At 44.3% G+C, this 23,989-nt stretch overlaps 1 protein-coding gene across 1 annotated transcript in view; it reads right to left on the minus strand.

Moving 5' to 3' along the window:
- LOC115106916 (ras association domain-containing protein 5-like) overlaps positions 1 to 23,989 on the minus strand; it is a 61,910-nt gene that overhangs the window by 9,878 nt on the left and 28,043 nt on the right. Inside the window, exon 3 of the mRNA XM_029630127.2 lies at positions 1,145 to 1,252. Coding sequence (XP_029485987.1) covers positions 1,145 to 1,252 — 108 coding nt within the window. The remainder of the gene's footprint in view (positions 1 to 1,144; positions 1,253 to 23,989) is intronic.

Below are 23,989 nucleotides of genomic sequence, written 5' to 3' on the forward strand. Positions count from 1 at the left end.
CGGTGTGTCACAGCATCATCGGACTGAGCTTGTTGTCATTGCAGGCAATCTCAACGCTGTGCATTACAGGGAAGACATCCTCCTCCCTCATGTGGTACCCTTCCTGCAGGCTCATCCTGACCTGACCCTCCAGAATGACAATACCACCATTTCCCCCCAGAAATATCCAGGAACTTGCCGGTGCCTTGGTGGAAGAGTGGGGTAATATCTCACAGCAAGAACTGGCAAATCTGGTGGAGTCCATGAAGAGATGCACTGCTGTACTTAATGGAGGTGGTGGCAACCCTAGATACGGACTTAATTTTGATTTTGACCCCCCCTTTGTTCAGGGACACATTATTCCATTTGTTAGTCACATGTCTGTGGAACTTGCTCAGTTTACGTCTGTTGTTGAATCTTATGTTCATACAAATATTTACACATGTTAAGTTTGCTGAAAATAAACACAGTTGACAGTGAGACAACATTTCTTTATGGCTGAGTTTACATGATTCCATGTGTGTTATTTAATAGTTTTGATGTCTTCAATTGAGCTGAAAATAAAGAAAAACCCTTGAATGAGTAAGTGTCCAAACTTTTTACTGGTACTGTATGTTACAGTTATTCTTCTGGGACAAATCAGGCCTGTTCAGGCAGGCAGGCCTGTTCAGGCAGGCAGGCCTGTTCCAGACAGCTAGTCTGGTGAACATGTGTTGTGTGCCACCATCACGCCCGCAGATGATGAGCACTGAGCAGACAGTTAGAGCTGGTCCTCTTCTACATAACAGGGTGGGTCAGGACAACTCAAGAGCTTCTGTTCAATCCCACTAATCATTGGTAAAGGAAGGAGTTGTGGTGGAAGCATGCAGCGAGCAAACGTGAGTGTCATGTCTCTTGTGGATCAGCAGGGGATAGATGAAAAAACATGAGTGCAGAATGAGCCTTTACGGTTCAGCTCAGCTCTGAAGGCTGGCCGACCTACGCACGCACACGCTTGTGCCAGATATAACCATCAGAGCCGGACAGTCATTCAAGTTAGTTTAGGGATGAGGGGTCAAAGTGGGTAGCTAGGTCACATGGGATGATAAACTGAGGTAGCCTAGTGTCTGATACAGGAGTTGGGTTAAGGGTTAGTGGACGGGGTCAGGGATTAGAGGTCACTTGCCAGGGTCATTTTGAGGTGGTCCTTGGAGGAGTTGTTGTACAGCTCGACCTTCTGTCTGATCTCCTCTCTGCTGAGATGAGTCCGTAACTCCCTTTCCTGTGCCACATCCTGATTGACAGAAACAGAGTTAAGTGGTGTTATTACATGTTATTTGGCCTGAAGACATTTGCTATCTGTATCAGCTGATCTTACCAAAGAGCATAAGCACACACACACACACACACACCCAACCCTGGGCCTGCCACAGAGTGTTTTCCTGACCTTCATTTGGAGGCCCTAGATCAGGGATATGCAACTGGCAGCCTGCAGGCCAAATTATTACTTTATACAAGCCCTTTGATCAATTCTTAACATTAATTAAAGATCTGCAAAAATATCTACACCAATTGACTTCAGCGTTAAAATGACAAGCACTATGGTGGTGGTCTGTAGTGTGGTTTCTAGCACCTACGTGGCCAGTTCATTCTTTTTTCTTCATATGAAGTTGGCTCTAGCGTTTTAACGGTTTAAGCTACAAAATATTATGACCCTATTACTGAAAGCTACGACTAACACCTACGTGCCTTCTATTTCCTTCTCTGATATTGACAAGGACTTGTTAAAATGGGAGTTATGACAACAACAAAAAAACGTAATGACTGGGGGAAATTAATTCAAAACTGCAGACTGGAACTTGGCATTACCTGATTTGACATACTGCATATTTGTGTTATTTATTGAGATACTTAGTTCCAGATGATTTTAAAAATGTACTTAATTTACTTTTAGAACCTCTTAATATTTGTTTTTGGGTTGAACCGACTCACGTTGGTTGAGCGCCAGTCACTTCTTTCCTAATTACATTTGGCAACATTTCATTTTAAGAAAAGTATTTTAATGGCGGTTGTGCATTTATTTATATTTTTTTTATACAGTTCTTCCAATGAACAATTATGTAGAAAATGTCCGCCGCCCCCACGCAATTAACATTAAAAATAAAAAACTATATCCGGGCCTCCGTTAAACAATACATACACTGAACAAAAACAAACGCAACATGTAAAGTGTTGGTTTCATGAGCTGAAATAAAAGATCCCAGAAATGTTATTTTGCTCAAATTTTGTGCACAAATGTGTTTACATCCCTGTTAGTGAGCATTTCTCCTTTGCCAAGATAACCCATCCACCTGACAGGTGTGGCATATCAAGAAACTGATTAAACAGCATAATCATTGCACAGGTGCACCTTGTGCTGGGGACAATAAAAGGCCACTCTATGATGTGCAGTTGTCACACAACAGTGCCACAGATGTCTCAATTTGAGGGAGCGTACAATTGACATGCTGACTGCAGGAATGTCCACCAGAGCAGATGCCAGAATATTTCATGTTGATTTTGCACACACAGAGGACTCATCCCATCATAGGACAGAAGTGTGCCAGGCCCAACCCAGGGAGAGAGGTCATAGTCATGTAATGAATGTGCTCCCCAGATCCAGAGAGATGAGTCATACCCCTGAAGGCTGTGACTTTCACACACATGTACACATACGTTTTAACTCCTAGAAAGCAGAAGGATCTGACTTCCGAGTTTGTCGATAATGAGAACTGAATTTGAGTTATTTCTTAATGGATAGCTTCCTCTCCATATCACCCTGGATCAAGCAGTCATAGCAGACACGTCATCCTCAGTGTGTGTGCCTGCCTGAAGGTCCAAAGTACACACAGCGCTGTGTGTTCTTACATGGGCATAGAGCTTTGCTCTCTAAGGCTCCTAGCTACTAAAAACAAACCTAAACCACACTCAGTATCCTGGCAAGACCTAGCAGGCACTGGACACCTTATTAGGCCACACTGCACGAGAGACCAGGGTGCCAACGTGCGCACACACACAGAAGAGTCCACCTTAGGCAATAACATTGATAGTGGAGTGGTATGGTTCTAATAGCCTAGTATTTACGTCAGGGAGACAGGGCTGACTGGGGCCATATTCCTGACCTACTAGAGTTTTCTTTAATGTCAACATCAAGGCAATAAAAGGCATGCTTCTGATGGACTTTTTTTACTGCCTACCACAGAGGAAAACAGGCTCATAAAATAACAGTACAGAGCTCCTTACTGTTACGGTTAGCAATGGATGTGGTCTAATACTGGGGTTTAGACTCTTGCTGCAGCCAGATGTCTTCACAGACCGGGGATTGGGCTAGGTGGCACTGTGGAGAACTGGAGGTCAATTCCACCTAGCCCATGGTGTAACCCAGTAGGTTCATGAGACTATGGGTTGCAGTGTATGAGCCAAAACAGGTGCCATTGACCTGTTGCTTGGTCGAGCCCAGTGACTCACTACAGGAATACTAGGTCAACGGCACTGTTAGCACTACACAGACATGACAGATATGCATAGGAGAAAGTGGCTCTGCACTAATAAATAAAGACCTTAAAACAGTACGTCAGATTCAGTCTTACTGAAAGTATGCATATTCTTCACACAAACATCATACGTCCAAACTCAGAACCCCAAAATAACATTGACGCTGTGGTAGAACACTTATTTTGATTAGCGATTGTGCATTTATCAAAATCTCATCAGGTAGCCTGATTTCAGATGGGTCATGTAAAGAGGGTTATTAGGGAAATCCTTCTTGCACAGCATGCAAACATTAAAATCAAACTATTATATTATTCTGACTATTCCCAATAATCGTATTATTGTGTGCATAATCAGTGCTGATTGTGTTCCTATTGGTCAGTCACCGAAATCGGCTCGTAACACCAGCCACACGCACGATAAATGCCCCCCAAAAATCTGATACTGCCAGAACTGTTGGAGCCTACGACCGGACGTGTTGGTACTTAAATCGTCAGAAGTAGACCAGGTCACACGGAACGAGCCAAGACGACCGACAATCGTTTACAACCTACGACTTTGCCCACAACTTCACAATTGTCAGGTACGGCAAAATCATGGCATAAGATGACAAAAAACAAACAAAAAAAATCTTACAATCTGGGGGGCTTTAGCCTCTAAATCCACCATGTATTTATACACACTGTAGTCACGGCAGATAGAGCTAGTCACCCCTGAAGTACTTTACCGGGTCGTACAGGTCACAGCTGATTAAAGTGGCTCACAGTAAGACCAAGGGGATTATGGGTAGCCACAGAGAAAGAGGTTGGTGTTGGTTATGACAACACTTGCTAGCCGCTATTGCATGGGCCATGACTACTCAGGGGTTGTGTGATAGAGTTGGTTGATTGGCCTGATCGCCATCACGACCAGCTCTATAGGATTACCTCTGTTTCAAACAGAACCTCACAGAGGTCATGATCAACTACAACAGATGGCTCAGTGCCAAGCCAGTTCATGACTGTGGTCTTGAACAAACGTACATCGGTATCATTACTTTGGGTTCCGAGGCAGAGTATGCAAAAGGGAGTGTATTTGAGTACATACAGACAGGAGGAGCACCAGTGAGCCGGAGCGTGAGACAAAAGGCAAAACAAATGTCCTGATGAGGTAATGCCCCCAAAAAACAGCCTTCTCCCTCCCACACAGTGTTTGTTTTAGCCACAGGCCACTACACTGCAGCCGGCGAGGAGGAGAGCAGAAACACAGCAGAACAGATTTTAGGACTGTCCCTGAGTGTTCAACCTGTCGCTTTTAACCTCTCCACCCTACAGTGTCACCCCTACACTGTAGTTACTGCAGCATCAAGGGTAATGAATGCCAGTCGGATTAGACTCTGTTAAAGTAACGACAAGCCTATACTCTCCCTCTGTACCCTGATTGAAGTAAGCAGTTAGGCAACTTTTCCTGGGGCAGGCAGGGTTAGCTGGGGTGGCAGAGGTATAAGGAGGGAGGGAGGAGAGGGGAGTTGTTTTTTAGGGTGAAGAGTCAGTTGGCCGAGCAATGTGGGATAGCTGTGGGCCAGCGTGCAGTAAAGTGGCTCTGGGGTTGAGTGCTTCGAGTAAGCCTTAGTAGAGTTACGAGTTCAGTGCCGGGTTAAGTAGAGGTGTGCGGGTGTCGCTTAACGTGTGAAGAAATGTGTGTGAGGTAGAGGTCGACGATGATTTTTCAACGCCGATAACGATTGGAGGACCAAAAAAAGCTGAAACCGATTAATCAGACGTTTTTTAAATATAAATAATAAATACAATTTGGGAATGCGCTTGTTAAAATCAACCGTTCGGCAAAGTAGACTGATTCAATGATAAATTAAGAGGCACCGCATTGATTATTTGCAAAGCAGACAAGCTAGTTAAACTAGTCATATCAACCATGTGTAGTTAACCTGTTGCGACTCTAGGGGCAGTATTTTCATTTAAAAAAAAATGTTCCCGTTTTAAACGGGATATTTTGTCAAGACAAGATGCTAGAATATGCATATAATGGACAGCTTTGGATAAAAAAACACTAACGTTTCCAAAACTGTAAAGATATTGTCTGTGAGTATAACAGAACTGATGTTGCAGGCGAAAGCCCGAGAAAAATCCAATCCGGAAGTGCCCCATATTTTGAAAGCGCTGTGTTCCAATGAGTCCCTATTGAGCTGTGAATGTCCTATCAACGAGCTTACACTTTCTACCTATTCCCCAAGGTGTCTACAGCATTGTGACATAGTTTTACGCATTTATGTTGAAGAATAGCCGTAGGCGGCTACATTGCGTAAGTGGTCACGATGGCTCCCAGGGTGACTCTCGCGTAAAATACAGAGGTAGCCATTAATCCAATCGGTCCTACTGAAAAACGAATTGTCCCGACGGATACATTATCGAATAGATATGAGAAACACCTTGAGGATTGATTCTAAACAACGTTTTCCATGTTTCTGTCGATATTATGGAGCTAATTTGGAATATTTTTTGGCGTTGTCGTGACTGCAATTTCCGGGCGATTTCTCAGCCAAACGGGAAGAACAAACGGAGCTATTTCACCTACAAAAATAATCTTCTGGGAAAAAATAACTTTGGCTATCTACCTGGGAGTCTCGTGAGTGAAAACATCCGAAGTTCAAAAGGTAAACGATTTAATTTGATTGCTTTTCTGATTTTCGTGACAAGGTTGCCTGCTGCTAGCAGGGCATAATGCTATGCTAGGCTATCGATAAACTTACACAAATGCTTGTCCAGCTTTGGCTGTAAAGCATATTTTGAACATCTGAGATGACAGGGTGATTAACAAAAGGCCAAGCTGTGTTTCAATATATTTATTTTGTGTTTTTCATGAATAGGAATATTTATGTCCGTTGCGTTATGCTAATTAGTTCCAGGCAATGATTACGCTCCCGCATGCGGGTTTGGGAGTCACAAGTTATCTTATAAAAAAACAATCTTAACATAAGTTAAGTGTAATGCTAGGAAGCAATTTACCTTCGATCTTTGCTGCACTCACATAACAGGTGGTCAGCCTGCCACGCAGTCTCCTCGTGGAGTGCAATGTAATCGGCATCCAAAAATGCCAATTACTGATGGTTATGAAAACTGCCATGCTGATTAATCGGTCGACCTCTAGTGTGAGGTGTAATGTGTTTGGTGTGTTCAAAGGAGAGAGAATAGGCTGTGCTTTGCTTCAGTCGCAGTCAGTCAAACCGGTTCCTCGCCTGACTAATATAGATTACACACAACTGATGTTATCCGTTTACAGAGCCAGACAGCCATGCTTCTCAAGCAGAAAATAAAACAAGCTAAAAAAAGCTGGAAATAGACTAAACACCCCTGACAACCTACATCTGGATGTGTGGGCATGGATATTGTTCTAGATAAAGATTCAGGGAAGAGCAGTTCAACCATGTGTTATGGTAGTTTGTGAATCCATGACCAGTCTCACTCAGTGCTATAGTGATGAAGCAACTATCCGCCCCTCTGTGTGGGACTTCCTCTTCAGCTTAGAGGGGAAATCCACAGCAGCCACACCTTTCCTCTGCATAACAGACGTGGACATTCCTCAACTAATGCAGGTTCTGTAGACATAAACCAAGCACTGAATACACAGCATCCAGTGAAAACCCACTTGGAGATTCTATACTACCACTATAGCACAGCCAATTCCCTGACACCACACTACAAACTGCACAGTACTCATTTTGACCTGGAGGGATTCCAGCTGCTATTTACTGACCTGAGTCTGACCCAGTACTGCATGCACAAACACACAGAATAATGTGGGAAAGACTAAACCACTCCATTGACTGCAGCAGGAGTGATCCATCCCTTAGCGTCCCACTGGACAGAATAGAGGTGAATTCCTGGTCAGTGGGCTAGAGAGTCCATTCTGCCTCCTGTGGTGTCAATGGACACGCATAACTGAAAGTGGCTTTACTGAGGATGAGTAATGAGGTCAAGACTGAAACCATCTGCTGAACACACACAAAAAAAACAAAAATACTAAGCTGGACAAACTCTGGGCTGAACAAAGAAAAAGAGGAATGGAAACCACCCCGGTAGAACTGCTGACTCTCCCCACATGCCCCTGGCCTGGAACGCACACACTGCTGATAGAGATCTCCACAGACCCCCTATCTAGCGGAGGTATGAAAACACTGGAGATTGGAAAATCTGAATCTTGGAGAGTTGGGATGTGCCTGTTTCTCCAAGTCTGTGCTCCATGTGTAGTCTACTGCTCCACACCAAGTCTGAAACATATGAGAGAGAGAGGGGTCTGGGGTTGTGAAGGGGGGCTAAGATAAGAGTGTGAGTTCCATATCTGGATTTTGATGGGAAGATATATCGTATCATATTGTTTTGACGACGTGGCAAAACTATTTCTGCGCTAGTTGGCTGTCATGCAAATCAGTCCCAGAACAGCAGGAAAGGACCTTGTGAGGATGCTGGAAGAAACAGGTACAAAAGTATCCATAGTCAAATGAGTCCTATATCGACATAGCCTGAAAAACCGCTTAGCAAGGAAAAAGCCACTGATCCAGAACAGCCATAAAAAAGCCAGACTACGGTTTGCAACTGCACATGGGGACAAATATACTTTTTGGAGAAATGTCCTCTGGTCTGAGAACTGTTTGGACAGAATGCCCATCGTTATGTTTGGAGGGAAAAGGGGGAGGCTTGCAAGCCAAAGAACATCATCCCAACTATGAAGCACAGGGGTGGCAGCATCATGTTGTGAGGGTGCTTTGCTGCAGGAGGGACTGGTGCACTTCACAAAATAAATGGCTTCATGAGGTGGGAAAATGTGGATATATTGAAGCAACATCAAGAAATCAGTCTGGAAGTTAAAACTTGGTTGCAAATGGGTCCTCCAAATGGACAATGACCCCAAGCATACTTCCAAAGTTGTGGAAAAATGGCAAGGTATTGGAGTGGCCATCACCCTGATCTCAATCCTATAGACAAGTTGTGTGTAGAACAAGGAGGCCTACAAACCTGATTCAGTTACACCAGGAGGAATGGGCCAAAATTCACCCAACACATTGTGGGAAGCTTGTGGAAGGCTACCCAAAACATTTGACCCAAGTTACACAATTTAAAGGCAATGCTACCAAATACTAATTGAGTGTATGAAAAATTCTGAACCACTGGGAAGTTGATGAAAGAAAGAAAATCTGAAATAAATTATTATTATTCTGACATTTCACATTCTTAAAATAAAGTTGTGATCCTAACTGACTGAAGACAGGGATTATTTTACTAGGATTAAATGTCAGGAATTGTGAAAAACTGAGTTTAAATGTATTTGGCTAAGGTGCATGTAAACGTCCGACTTCAACTGAATATAAAATACAAATGGTATTGAGAGAAATAGTCGACGGGTCATAATTCCTGTAATAACTAACCTAAAACTTCTTAACTGGGAATATTTGTCTTCGCTATTCTACAATGTAAAAATTAGAGGTCGAACGATTATGATTTTTCGATACCGCTTATTGGAGGACCAAAAAAGGCTGATACCGATTAAAAATCGGTCAATTTTATTATTATTATTATATATAAAATAAATAAATAAATATATATAAATATATACACACATACACTGCTCAAAAAAATAAAGGGAACACTTAAACAACAATGTAACTGTGAAATCAAACAGTCCACTTAGGAAGCAACACTGATTGACAAATGTCACATGCTGGACAATGGGATAGACAACAGGTGGAAATTATAGGCAATTAGCAAGACACCCCCAATAAAGGAGTGGTTCTGCAGGTGGTGACCACAGACCACTTCTCAGTTCCTATGCTTCCTGGCTGATGTTTTGGTCACTTTTGAATGCTGGCGGTGCTTTCACTCTAGTGGTAGCATGAGACGGAGTCTACAACCCACACAAGTGGCTCAGGTATTGCAGCTCATCCAGGATGGCACATCAACGCGAGCTATGGCAAGGAGGTTTGCTGTGTCTGTCAGCGTAGTGTCCAGAGCATGGAGGCGCTACCAGGAGACAGGCCAGTACATCAGGAGACATTGGGGGAGGCCGTAGGAGGGCAACAACCCAGCAGCAGGACCGCTACCTCCACCTTTGTGCAAGGAGCAGCACTGCCAGAGCCCTGCAAAATGACCTCCAGCAGGCCACAAATGTGCATGTGTCTGCTCAAACAGTCAGAAAACAGACTCCATGAGGGTGGTATGAGGGCCCGACGTCCACAGTTGGGGGTTGTGCTTACAGCCCAACACCGTGCAGGACGTTTGGCATTTGCCAGAGAACACCAAGATTGGCAAATTCGCCACTGGCGCCCTGTGCTCTTCACAGATGAAAGCAGGTTCACACTGAGCACGTGACAGACGTGACAGTCTGGAGACACGGTGGAGAACATTCTGCTGCCTGCAACATCCTCCAGCATGACAGGTTTGGCGGTGGGTCAGTCCTGATGTGGGGTGGCATTTCTTTGGGGGACCTGACCTATAGCCTGTTGATCACATGCATGCAATTCTTACACGTTTCACATAAAGAGCAAGGGTTAATGGAATAGGAAATGTTTTTCCTAAACAAATTAGGGATTTCAGTAACAGAACTTTTCAGGCAGAAACAAGAAACTAAATGGATTAAATAATTTTGCAGCTTCAGCACAGACAGCACAATAAACACTTGCTGTGGTACCTTTTCATTGCAGTAGGGAGGCGCGCGAGACAACATGCACCAGTTAAACACAGTTGTCTTTTTTTTTAAAAACACCATGACCATCGGGCTCAAGTCATTTGTGTGTAATCAAACTGTGTGCTTAAAGCATCAGACAAGCTCAGTGCATATGTAGTGGCTTTATTCAAATATTCAGAGTGATTTTATTCTGTCTATGTATGGAAAAATACATTCAAAACATTGACCAATCATTTGCTCGAAAGAACAGGACAACTCTCGGTCGACCAAGATTATATATAAATGTTTTAATGCATTGTTCCATATATAGACAATGAATAAAATCACTATCTAGAGTCATTTTATAAAAGTATGTTTCTAAATTAAAATTATATGAATATGAAAGTAACTTCTACTGCCATTATGTGAAAATAACCTACATAAAGCCAATAAATAAAAATATTGCAGCCTGCAGGAAGAAAATATCCTGATAAAAATAATCAATCATATTGGCCCAGCAGGAAGCTTGTGCTAACAAACTTTCGGCGTTGTATAAAATATTCTGGGCCCTCAGATTTATCCCACACCAGTGAGCTCCGGACAGACACAGATTTAGGCCTATTTTATTGCTTTCCACCCGATCAGATGTATTTGATTTTTTTCATGCTGAGTGGTTATCTAAAAAGGGAGAGAGCTGGAAAGATTTTTCAAAAAGGCTACATTGAGGAACAATTCTCAATGGATGTAAAAACAGACTGTTTACTTGCTGTTAGAGGTGAAGAAGAAAAAAATGACAGAAGCGCCACAGCTCATTAGTGGTGGTGAGTTAAGACAGAAATACGATCAGATCCCCAAACAAGCACACTTATAAGCCTACATTTGCCAGGTAGCCGAGGACTTATTCTACGCGTAATCAGATGCGTGTCCTTACTCAACATTGACAGGAGCGCTCCAAAACAAAACACAATGAATATATTAACTCGTAAACAGAATGAAACACACCAAAACGTGTTTCTCACAAGTGTAGCCTAGGTTGTGCGCTCATTGACATGTTGTTTGCGACAATGAAAACGGTAAAAGTCTAATAATATTTTGAATCCATTAACAGAAATTACAGTAACCAAACAAACATTGTAGATTCAAAATTATGGGAATTAACTGTAAATGTACTACTGGAGAGCCATCGGCGCAGCCTCCGCAATGGATTAGTCCACCGACAGGCTTCAGTTCCATAAATACGTTTTTATTGTAACTGCTCGACTAAAAATATAGATCTTGGATCGACCAAAAGCTGATTGCCCAAACGGTGTCAGCCCAAGTACAGTCCTCCAACACAGCTCTCCCACAGCTGTATAGCTTCACCACACAAAACAGTGCTGATAACTCAACTCCTCACCTCTCAACACCAAGTGGCTTCTTGCCAGGATGTTCCAGCATAGTTATTGTTTTTCAAAAGACTCGTGAAATACAAGCTTAATATCAGTGTGCGGAGTACGACAGGACTCATTACTGCAGCATGTAGCCTAGGCCTATAATAAATCCATTGCTGTAGTCCAATAACAAGACTGTTCTACTTCCTCACACCTCCTCAGCCTTTTACCACACCCCATCCTCCCCAATCACTTCCATCTGAAAAGCTGGTTACCCAACACTGTGTGTGTGCATTTCAACAATGGGGACTAAGCATGGGGTGGTGAAATGTGACATGATGAAAGGCAGACTTCCCTGTTCATCAGTAGCTATTTTAGTGTGTGAGGCAATAGAACATTTCACAGCACTGAAAGACACCTCCCAGAACAGAACCGTAGGCCAGTCCTTTGAGAACCAAGGCCAACAATAACCCATACTTCCACTGTTGAGTGTTATTAGCTGGCTCTGGAAACCTGGACCCTGCACTGCAGACCACAGACATGTTACCTAGGGAGACAGGGATGATTGAAAGTTCACATTAACTGCCTGGGGAAGACTCATCATGCCTCAAACCACTGTGCTGGGTCAGCATGTTGTCAGCCAAATGTGAGAGGCCCACAGGGGGAGAAGTCCACACAATACACACACATTCGCGATAGTATGTAGCCTAGGCAGTGTGGTGCCAGGACAACAACCTCTCCCTCAATGTGAGCAAGAAAGGAGCTGATCGTGGACTACAGGAAAAGGCCAGGCCGAACAGGCCCCCATTAACATCGACGGGGCTGTAGTGGAGCAGGTCGAGAGTTTCAAAGTTCCTTGGTGTCCACATCAACAAACTAACATGGTCCAAACACACCAAGACAGACGTGAAAAGGGCTCAACAAAACCTTTTCTCCCTAAGGAGACTGAAAAGATTTGGCATGGGTCCACTGATCCTCAAAGACCTATAGCTGCACCAGAGAGCATCCTGACCGGGTCCATCACTGCCAGGTAGGCAACTGCTCGGCATCTGACCATAAGGCATTACAGAGGGTAGTACGTACGGCCCAGTACGTCATTGGGGCCAAGTTTCCTGCCATCCAGGACCTATATAATAGGCGTGTCAGAGGAAAGATGATAAAATTGACACCAGTCACCCAAGTCAGACTGTTCTCTGCTACTGCACGGCAAGCGGTACCGGAGCGCCACGTCTAGGACCAAAAGGCTCCTTAACAGCTTCTACCCCAAGTCATAAGACTGCTGAACAATTAATCAAGTGGCCACCGGACTATTTACATTGATGCACTCACCCCATTTGTTTGGTACACTGCTGCTACTCGCTGTTTATTATCTATGCATAGTCACTTCACCCCTACCTAACATATACAAATGAACTAACCAACCTGTACCCCCACACTGTCTCTGTACCGGTAGCCCCTGAAAATAGCCTTGTTATTGTTATTGTGTTACTTCTTACTTGAGTTCATTTGGTAAATATTTTCTTTAACTCTTCTTGAACTGCACTGTTGGTTAAGGGCTTGGTAAGTACGCATTTCACAGTAAGTTTGAATAAAGTTTGATTTGACATGGCATTGAGCGATAGGAGACACATAGGGAATGCAGTGTAACAAATAGCACTAGGCCCAGCACTGTTTCGGTCTTTCTGATTCACTTCTCTCTCTAGAGTGGATCTCCATCTCAGACATAAAAACAGGCCTGGCTTCAGACAAATCGGATTACAGTAACATGGAAAACATTCCTATAGACCAACACATTGAGGATAATAAAAACAGGTGTGTATGTGGCAAGAGACAGGAACACAATAGAACACACACACAGTATGTGGAATATGGGGATGACTAAGCAGATGTGATACTATGTGGTTCACTCTGGGAGGAAGTAGACTTGTCTGACTAACACTCCAACAGCACGCATCATGAAAACTGCCACGGAAGTATGAATCGGTAGGGAGCTAGCCTGTAGAGCTAGTCTATGGGGAGTAGCATTGACCAACTTTCATGTCTGTAACCCTCACTTAGCAAAGACAGACAGGAACCACACTGCAGAGAGCGTAACAGCACAAGGCTAGCCCACTCAGTCAGCATGGTTGCAGGGAAACTGCAGCAGAAAATTAATTTTCAAGGTCCTTGGCTGCATGGTACAGACTGTCACATCAAACCCTGAACCTGTGGGCAAACTACTGTACTAACTGTTAAGGCAGTCAACACTTGCTAATACTCTACAACTGTAGACTCAACTCTGACAATCAAAACAGCACTACTTTAAAATCAACGTTGATGAAAGGCTTTCAACCTGGAGTATGGAGAGTTGAGACATTGACAAGCCTCTCATAGTGAAACTGAAGGTCTGTTAATATTTGCCTAAAGGCGGCTAGCTAACCAGCAGTCGTTCATCGTTAACTAACTATAGTCTACTCTCCTGTGACAATCATTACGTCAACCGGTCTGTCTGTTACATATACATATGAATACAGACACACACACAAACACACGTGTGATTAGATATATAACTGCCAGTAGCATACAACAGTCCTGTTCTGAGAACCAGACCGTATTCTCTTTACCCTGAGCATGTCAAACTGAACAAGTGCTCAATTAAATCCATTCAAAATAGAAGTAAGAACATGTGATAGCATGGTTGTGTATCTCAGTAAACGCACGCTAAGACCACTCAGTCAGGCACTAACCAGGTGCAGAAACACAGCACAGAGGCCCTATAGGGTTACAAGTCACATTTAGCAAACTGTCCACACTCTGTGGGAATGGGACGGGGGTGTGTGGTTGCTTTTCCTACCATGAATAAACCCATACCACGTGGAGATGACAGAGGTTGACAGACCAAGGCTCATTCCCTTCTCAGCTCCAATAGAAACCTGAACAGGCCTATCTCTGGCATGTGTGGTACAATGCATAATGGAGTGTGAGATGAATGGTGTGGCTGCTGGAGGACTGTTCCGACAGGAGTCGTAGACAAAGCATTCTCACTAATCACACAGACACAGCTGCAGTAGAACAGCAGCTATAGCTATACAGGTCTCCAGGGCGGAGACCAGCAGCTATAGCTATACAGTGCAATGACTGTAGCAACCAGCCATAGCGGGGCTGTGACTAAGGCTCAGAGAGGGATAATAAGGCTCAATAAAGACTCCAGTTATTGCACCTTGGATCTGTTTTTCAATGTCACAATCGCCATCCAAAGGCATAATTAATCCCTGTGCCCAAGAACACCAAGGTAACCTGCCTATATGACTACCGAACCGTAGCACTGTAGCCATGAAGTGCTTTGAAAGGCTGGTTATGCATCACAACACCATCATCCCTGAAACCCAAGACCAACTCCAATTCGCATACCGCCCCAAAAGAGCAACAGCTGACGCAATCTTAATTGCACTCCACACCTGGACAAAGGGAACACCTATATGAGAATGGTGTTCATTGACTACAGCTCAGTGTTCAACACCAGTGCCCAAAGATTATCACTAAATTAAGGACCCTGGGATTAAACACCTCCCTTTGCAATTGGTTCCTGACAGGCCGCCTCCAGGTGGTAAGGGTATGTATAACACATCCGCCATGCTGATCCTCAACACGAGGGCCCCTCAGGGGTGTGTACTTAGTCCCCTCCTGTACTCCCGGCTCACCCACGACTGAGGCCACGCACAACTCCAACACCATCATTAAAGTTTGCTGACAACAAGTGGTAGGCCTGATCACAGTCAACGATGAGACCTCCCTATAGGCTGAGGTCAGAGACCTGGCCGTGTGGTGCCAGGACAACAACCTCTCCCTCAATGTGAGCAAGACAAAGGAGCTGATCGTGGACTACAGGAAGAGGGCTGAACACGCCCTCGTTCACATTGACGGGGCTATAGGGGAGCAGGTGTAGAGCTTAAAGTTCCTTGGTTTCCACATCAAAATATCAGTCCAAACACACCAAGACAGTCGTGAAGAGGGCACGACAACGCCAATTCTCCCTCAGGAGACTGAAAAGATTTGGCATGGGTCCCCTGATCCTTAAAGTTCAACAGCTGCGCTATCGAGAGCATCCTGAACGGTTGCGTCACAACTTGGTATGGCAATTGCTTGGCATCTGACCATAAGGCGCTACAGAGGGTAGTGGGTACAGCCCACGGATGGCAATCGGTAGCGGAGCACCAAGTCTAGACTCAAAAGGCTCCTTAACAGCTTCTACCCCAAAGCCATAGGACTGCTGAACAATTAATCAAATGGCTACCTGAACTATTTGCATTGACCCCCCCCCCCACACACACTTTATAATATATATTTTTTTACTGATGCTATTCACTGTTTATTATCTGTCACTTTACCCCTACCTACATGTACATTTGAAGTTAGAAGTTTACAAATACATTTAAACTCAGTTTCACAATTCCTGACATTCATTTCAGCTTCAATTTCTTTCATCACATTCCCAGTAAGTCAGAAGTTTACATGCACTCAAATAGTATTTGGTAGCATTGCCTTTAAAAAAAATGTTTTAACTCGGGTCAAACATTTTGGGTAGCCTTCCACAAGCTTCCCACAATAAGTTGGGTGAATTTTGTCCCATTTCTCCTGACAGAGCTGGTGTAACTGAGTCAGGTTTGTAGTCCTCCTTGCTCACACATGCTTTTTCAGTTCTGCCCACAAATGTTCTATAGGATTGAGGTCAGGGCTATGTGATGGCCAATCTAATACCTTCACCTCATCTCATCAAGACGTCATGTTACACTCCACTCCCTCTTCCATGGACCTACAAGTGGCATGAATGTTCAGCTGATACATTTAAAATGTAGCTAGTAGATACTAGACCCAATACATTCTATATACTGTTGGTATGTTCTCCCCTTCTCGCTCTCCTCTCACATAGTGTGCAGTGGTGTGTGTGGAGGTTGTGCGTAGTGTGTAATGTGTGCAGACGTGTAGTGTGTGTGATGGTGGTACAGTAATTACAGCCACAGCCAGTTTCTCTAACTGTTCCCAGAAACAGCAGAAGCAGGCAGGGACCCACGAGGATAGTGACCCACAACCCTCTGATCTATACCAGTTGACCTCTGAACCTTGTCAGGGGAAATGAGAGGGTGGTGGCCGACCCATCAGTTAAATTACCACCTGGATGCCCTTCCTAGTGTGTAATATCCATCTGTAGACCAGGTGTCTTCTGGGACCTATGAGTAAGAATCAGCTACTATTGGGCCTCAGTAGTTCCATTACAGGGCATTATTCAGGATAATGTTGTCCAGAGAAAAGGGGGATTCTCTCACAGACAGTGAAGTGGTGTGTGTCTTATAGACCACCTGTGGTCTTGCTAGGATGGGACATGACCATGTGATACAGTTCAGTAGGTCTGGAAATTTGATCTAGCATCGAGTGCTTCCGTTCCATGACTGATGTGGCTGTACATGCACGAGTAGTCGAGTACACCCACACGGGTCCAGTGTTAAACACCTCATCTGCTTCATGACGCAGGCAGTCTTCGAAAGGTAATCATGAGCCTGCTCTGCGTGTATGTTTAGACTGCGAGTACTGTTTCCTCTGGAACAGAACACTTAGAGCAGCAGACAGTCATAAAAGGGCTTTAAGTAACGTGCAGGCAGGTCATGCTAGAGCAACATAACAGAGCAAGACTGATCATAAAGTAGCCTAAACCCATACCAACTCCCTGCAGTAAAACACACCTCCAGAGCAGTGTTTTTTCAACATGTTTGATATGTAGGCTAGATGACTTAGGACCCGTTTTGCATTTCTAAACTAAAAAGGATGTTTCCATATCAGTCTTTTCTTTCTTTTAATTTTTATCAGTAGCTGCGAGGGCTGGATTGGTGGAGTGTGCTGTGTGGGCCTTGCTCGGTTTAGCTGAAGTATGAAAACAGAGAAACTGTTGACATTCTCTCCTTTCTGCAGCAGAACAAAACTCACCACAGCAGGAAGGAAACAGGCCTGCATTGCACCCATTGACACACACACACACACAGCTGAGTTGAGCTGAACGGTGTTGAGGGTCGGCTATGTTGTGAATATAAAGCTTCAGGGACTCCTCTTCAAACAGTCTGTACCTCAAGGTGGTGCCCCGAGCCCTCTGCCACTGCTTAAGCTTAATTATTCTATTCAGTTTCCTATCATCAACACGCCATATCGAAACAGACACGAAAGGCTGTGTGTAAGGCTGATGACGGGACAAATGTAGTAACTGCACCAGTCAGTTTAAACAGGCACTCCGCGCTCGGACATTAAGTAGTTACACACACAACTTGTTAATTACACATATCTATTGGAGATCTCCCTGGAGCAGACCATACATTTTGTCTAGACTGGGTGTACCACTGCCAAACTGTCTTCATCTCCAGATCTGAAGTCTCAAGTCAGAAGGGTTATAGCTCAGACACACGCTAAAAGAGATGTCAGTATGCAGTAAAAAAAAAAATGGACACCCCGTCTCTGAATAGCAGAGACAGAGCTCTCCTTCTGGAACAGGCGTCTGGAGAGGTCTGGCTGCCGTTATGTAAACTCACAGCAGACTGAAGGTTCTACTGGAGGTCTTCTCTTTCACTCAGACCCTTTCCACTCCCCAAAAGCTAGTGCTAAGCGAACGCTAGCACAGTACAGCCCAGGAGGAAGAGCAGGTCTGGAGAACAGGTTTGTTGTACGTACTTAGGAAATGTAAACAAACATGCAAGTCCTACAGCAAGATGACAAACAGGACAAAATGGAGGAACTGTGGTAAATGTGATACTGTAATAATTAGGGCCACGACGATACAAATATTTCAATATTATTTCCATAGCAAAAATGAAAACACGAAGCAGACCAAACTCTTTGGTCCTTTAAAAACCTGCTGTATATAAAATAGTGCGTGGCTGTATGTAAAATAGTGCATGCTATAGCTTGGAAAATAAATACACTGACTCTGAATGACAACATAATGCTGCTTATTTCCAACATTAGGGCTGATTTCCTTACGAAGTTAAATCCCTTTCATGTTGTGTTTCCTTGCCACAATACTAAAAATGTCAAGGAAGTTAGTCCCAGCTCTAGTAATGATGCACAACTTGGACTGAAAGTGGCAGCAGAAGAGAACCGGATACAAAACTGAGAACATTTTCGGAACTGCAACACAATAGCTGAGGAAACTGGGGTGGCGTTGGAAGAGGGGGAGAGATGCGTGAGGGAGGGTGTGTTAATAGATTGTGTGGTTGATTAAGGTCCTGACATGGGGTTTGCACACCATGCAGTCAGGTGATGTCATAGACAAGTCAAACCCAGCCTACCTGAATTGGTATGGGGGCACTGCCTCTGCCATCAATACCCTTCTGTACTCTCACGGGAATATAGCCTACAGGACTGAGATTCAACTAAAAGGGGCCTTTTCCCACCAACAGAGACTGGAAGGGAGGCTAAAGCAGCTTCTATATCTACCACAGAAACAGTTGGAAACCATGGGTGTGATTCCTATCCTTCAAGTATTCTGGGGAATCCTCTGGTCCGGACAGAGCATATGTTTCTGATGTCTGAGGAAGACCAATACTAGGCTGTTTCTCTCCCTTCCTCTCCATCTGGAAACAGAGTGCACTCAAGGAGAAAGACTGAAATGCATTACTGTTGTACAGCACTCAAAAATACACAAACCACAGATGGGGACCGCTTGTCCTTCACTCAACACAACAAACAGCCCTCTGTGACCAAGGCAGCCCATAGTTTGAGTTTTATACAGGAAGACTGTCCGAGGAGATAATGCATGGTGATCATTTTATGAAAGCGTCTGCCGTTGTTGACTTTGGAGCAGAGAAACAAACAGCAGCCCTCTCCTCCTACGAAGCTGCCATGTTAGATTGGAGCCAACTGATTCACTGGCTCCAACCCAGCTCTACTAAAACAATACCATAACTAATATTACAAACTCTTATACTAAACACACTTACTACTATGATTAATGTACTATCCATCAATATAACTATGACATGGCTCCACTACAGACCCACTAGGGTCCTCTCCTTCCATATACAGAGAGAGAAGGCTGTGAATTACTGAGTAGTCCACAGTATTAGCTAGCTACTCTGGAGACACAGAGACTAGCTGAGAAGGGTTATGAGGCCCGTCACTCAGAAGCTGTCTGTCTATTGCAGCTGTTTCCCAGCAGCCTAGGCAGGGTCAGAGCATTTTGAGACTCCATTTCCCCTGAGTGTCCATGGTGCTAAGGGGTAAACAGAAAGACTAGAGGCATGTTGAAGCTGAAGCTTCGACTTGTAAAGACACACCACAATGAACGGGCACTCTTGATTAAACATGGGCCAAGGCCAACAGAATCTAAATCACAAAAACCATTGCTCAAGGGGAGACATTGCTATGGAATGACTCAGGAGAAGTAACGAACTAGCCTAACTAGACCCTCTGAGGTTTTTCATCAACTGGTAGCCTAATGTTGGTGGTGGTGCTGTCAGAAGGGAAAGGATTGAGTTATCTAAGCCCAATGAATCATATTTGAAACAAGCAGCAGTGGCATAACTGATGTCGCCATGAAGTACAGTACATTTAAAAGAATGCATTAAGTCATTCACACGTGCTTGATGAATAGAACCTCATAAAGCAGGATTTGAGCTGCTGGAGGGTTAACTAGAGGAGCTACTATGAGAGACTATGCTTGACATTTCACCCACAATAACACCATTGTGGGGGCAGACAGCATTATGCTTACTGAGTAAGTCCTTTCATGGCATAGTGTGTGTGTTGCATGGGCCACATTGTCCGCAGCCGGGCAATGGAATATGATTGTCAAGATCATATGGAAATATGAGAGGTCAGGCTGAGAAGAGTTTGCAAGCTCACACACCACATACCTAGTGAATGCAGTTGTGTGTGTGACAGGACACAAACTGTTACATTATATGTTGAGTCTTGAGTCTGAGACAAACCAGTATTGATGAGCACAAACTGACCTTACTTATGAGTTCCATACCCCAGTCAGGAAGTCATGGGCTTTAACCCAATCAGTGACTAAAAGGTATCCTGTGGCATGTACGTTTCCAATTAACCAACTCTTCCACAGTATAAAATGCAACTATACACTTTAATTATTTCCTATAGTTTAAAAGATGAAGTGTTAGGGGCCCTTAAGTGGCTATCCTATCAAAGTATGATTCCACGTGGTTCTGAAATATATTAGCTGCACGTGCCACTCAGATTATGGGTATAACTGCCGACCATCAGATTAGCTCCATTCAAATCTAAACCATGAAGCCTGGCAAACCAATATGGATTTAGCCTAAGCAAATAACTGATAGCTAACGGTAGCTAATGGAATGGCTAGCCAGCCTGCCTGCCATTTGTTACTTTGAAAATACTGTCGAGCAGACTGCATGCGAAACTGGTAGATCCTTAACGTTAGCTGTTTAGCAACAGGTTGCGAACTTTATACGACAAAACACAGTAGCTACCAGGTGAGACGTTGGCATAAATTCAAGTTAATTTACCTTGCACTGGGTTGGTTTCCCTGAAGGCTTCTTAAAGAACGATGTTCTGGCAGTGAAAAAATACTCTTCGGAGTCGTCCTCTAAACTACTGTAACCACTACTCATGGTGCTAGTCCACGTCATTTGAGGAGAAAACTAATATCTTCAAATTGGTCAGCATCAAAAAACGAATAGCAGACCACAGCCGCAAAGCAACAACTAGAAAATAAAGTGGGTTACACCTCCTCAAACTTGTTTTTTGAACCGCAAAAAGCCAGAATAGTTTCCAACGTTCACCCTTCAACCAACTACTGAGCAGTCCTCACACTCTAGCAACTATCGAGCCGCTGGCTGCGCTGTCTGTCAACCGCTAGGTAGACACGCCTACTAGAACTCGTCGAAAGTCCCTTATCCAATCACCTTTGACTTTTTTCTTCTTCTTCTTCTCCTGTTTCGTGTGGTTTTCCGGCAGACGAGACGCTGTGGTGCTGCCTTATGCAGGTCGGAGTGCGGATTGCACATTTTGGTCACCTCCCCCCAAAAAGGGAAAGAGGAATAGGACAAACTTAAATTGCGTCACCATCTAACCATGCAACTATACACTATCCCCCAAAACCAACCACCCCATCCCACTACTTTGGCAAGATGGATAGAACCCCTTCTCTCAAAACTTCCTGTAGATCTTCTGCACTAAAATCTCTCAAACCCAAATATTGCTCTACTACTGCAACTACCACATCTATATTTCGGTGGTGTCTGCTCCATCAGTGCAGTTGATCACCACGGCTATAACCGGAAGAAATACAACCTTACTAAAACTCATCCTCTCTGTTTCTCTCTCTTCAGGCCTGCTCAATTGGAGGCTCCTAGTCAAATGACTCAACCTTGGGGTATCCAATACTCCCTTCACTGCCTCAGCATAAGAAACTTTCTGCCTCACTAGAATTCTGGTAATCTCAGCCTCTCGGTTTCACAGGGTACTTTCGTATCCCCCGCTGCATGGGCATCACCAAAGTTGACACACAGTGCTGTACCCTCCCTCTGACTATGCCCTCATGCACATTTCTCACATAGTGGGATCTCCCTTCTACACACTGCTGCAACATGTCCGAATCTTTGGCACCTAATGCACCATAGCGGGTTCTAAACATAGGCCCTCACAGAATAGCAAAAATAACCTAAGGTTAACAGATAGAAACTCAGGATCAAAGCTTAACAAGACAGACAGGGTATTTTCAGTCTTGCCGTTGCCACCGTGACTATGTCTCACCAAATGGCGGAAGTCACAAACACTAGGATTCTTCATTTTCATTTGATCCACCTCTACATTCAACGCTACCCCACACCCCTTTCAGCGGCGCCCTGCTCCGGAGAGCAAAGCACACCACGGGTTTAACCCCGAGCCGCGTGACTCAAAGCGCCCACTTCCTCTGGGAGGCGGACACCTAAAAAAATCAAAACAATTCCACTACTCGACAACTTCACAGATGTAACCATTCCCAGTTTGTCCTTTACCCAGCTCGACACAAAATATGGGTCGGCCAAAAAGCAGGATTCAACCCTTTCTAAAAAATCTCACTCCTAACGGTCCAAAATCATTTCTGGTAGGATTCTCAGGGCAAACGTCGAAAGACTCTACCACACCTGCTGCCGCAGGTAGGCCCACTACATCCTGGACCGGCTCAACTTCTGAGTGCTCGCCACTGCCGACTGACTCCATTTCAAGATCCACAAGGTTCCCAAGAGAGCATGAAGACCTATAAGTAAGATTACTTGGTTTGTAATCAGGAGACGGAAGTGTGTGCAGCATGTACTCCTCAAACGAAGGTGTATACACAGGAGACGGAAGTGTGTGCAGCATGTACTCCTCAAACGAAGGTGTATACACAGGAGACGGAAGTGTGTGCAGCATGTACTCCTCAAACAAAGATGTATACACAGGAGACAAGGCTCTGATCTTAGCAGGGCTTTTTCTTGCTCTTTCGCGTCATCGCACCCTCTGCCTCTTCCCAACCTACACTTTCCACCGGCTTCTCCGTGGTCCCCCTTTGATTTGTTGAATACAATAGAATAAGTAGAGATAAACCATTACATTCACTCCAATGAAGTGAAAGCCATAGTTAGTTATTTCTTTCTTGCTTGCTTCTCTCCTCCTGCCTCCTCATACTTTTCTTTCCTTAGTCACTCGTCATCAAATAATCCATATGAATCCATAAATGCACACATCCTAAAGAGACAACATAACATCTGCTTCCCACTTACCTCAATGAACATGCAGCACAGCGAAGCTAGCTTTCTTATTTTCCTTCCCTGCAACATGCTGCTTTACCAGAGCTCCAGGACCAACTAAACTTAAAATACAGACCAAAGACATCAAGATACTTTAGACTGACATACGCCCAGATGAATGGGTGGAACAGCAGGCGTTCGCTCAGACCAACCTTTTAACATTTCCTGTGGCCCTTGATGGTGGTGGCGGTGTGTGTGTGTGTGTGTGTGTGTGTGTGTGTGTGTGTGTGTGTGTCTAAGTGTGTGTTGTGTATATGCAAATAACATCTGCCGATCTGTCACGACCACATATAACCTATATATAAAATCAGAATGTCACAAGCAATTTCTAAGCTTTCGAAGCTCTGCATAGGCCAATGTGAGCCACCCTCACACAGTTCAAGGTGTTCATAGCCAGAGGTGACATGACATCATCAGTAACCAGGAAATGGGATGTGAGAACTCTACGCGAAAACTCCGGTTCAACTGCATTCCCACCTTTCAATCCAAACTGGTCAAGCAATTGGTTATAGTGACCTGGGGTCCATATCTGTTCCATCTGAGGACAGACTGGGTTATGTAAACGTTTGGCCTGGACGAGGAAAAGCTGAATCAAAAACACACAAATTAAAGCCTTGTTCCATCTGGAGGCCCTCTGTTAGCCATGAGGCTGGGTCGGGTTCTAGCTAGGGAGAAATCACTCTCTGGTACTGACTCTCAGTC

Source organism: Oncorhynchus nerka, linkage group LG23 (genome assembly GCF_034236695.1).
Source record: "Oncorhynchus nerka isolate Pitt River linkage group LG23, Oner_Uvic_2.0, whole genome shotgun sequence".
NCBI lineage: Eukaryota > Metazoa > Chordata > Actinopteri > Salmoniformes > Salmonidae > Oncorhynchus > Oncorhynchus nerka.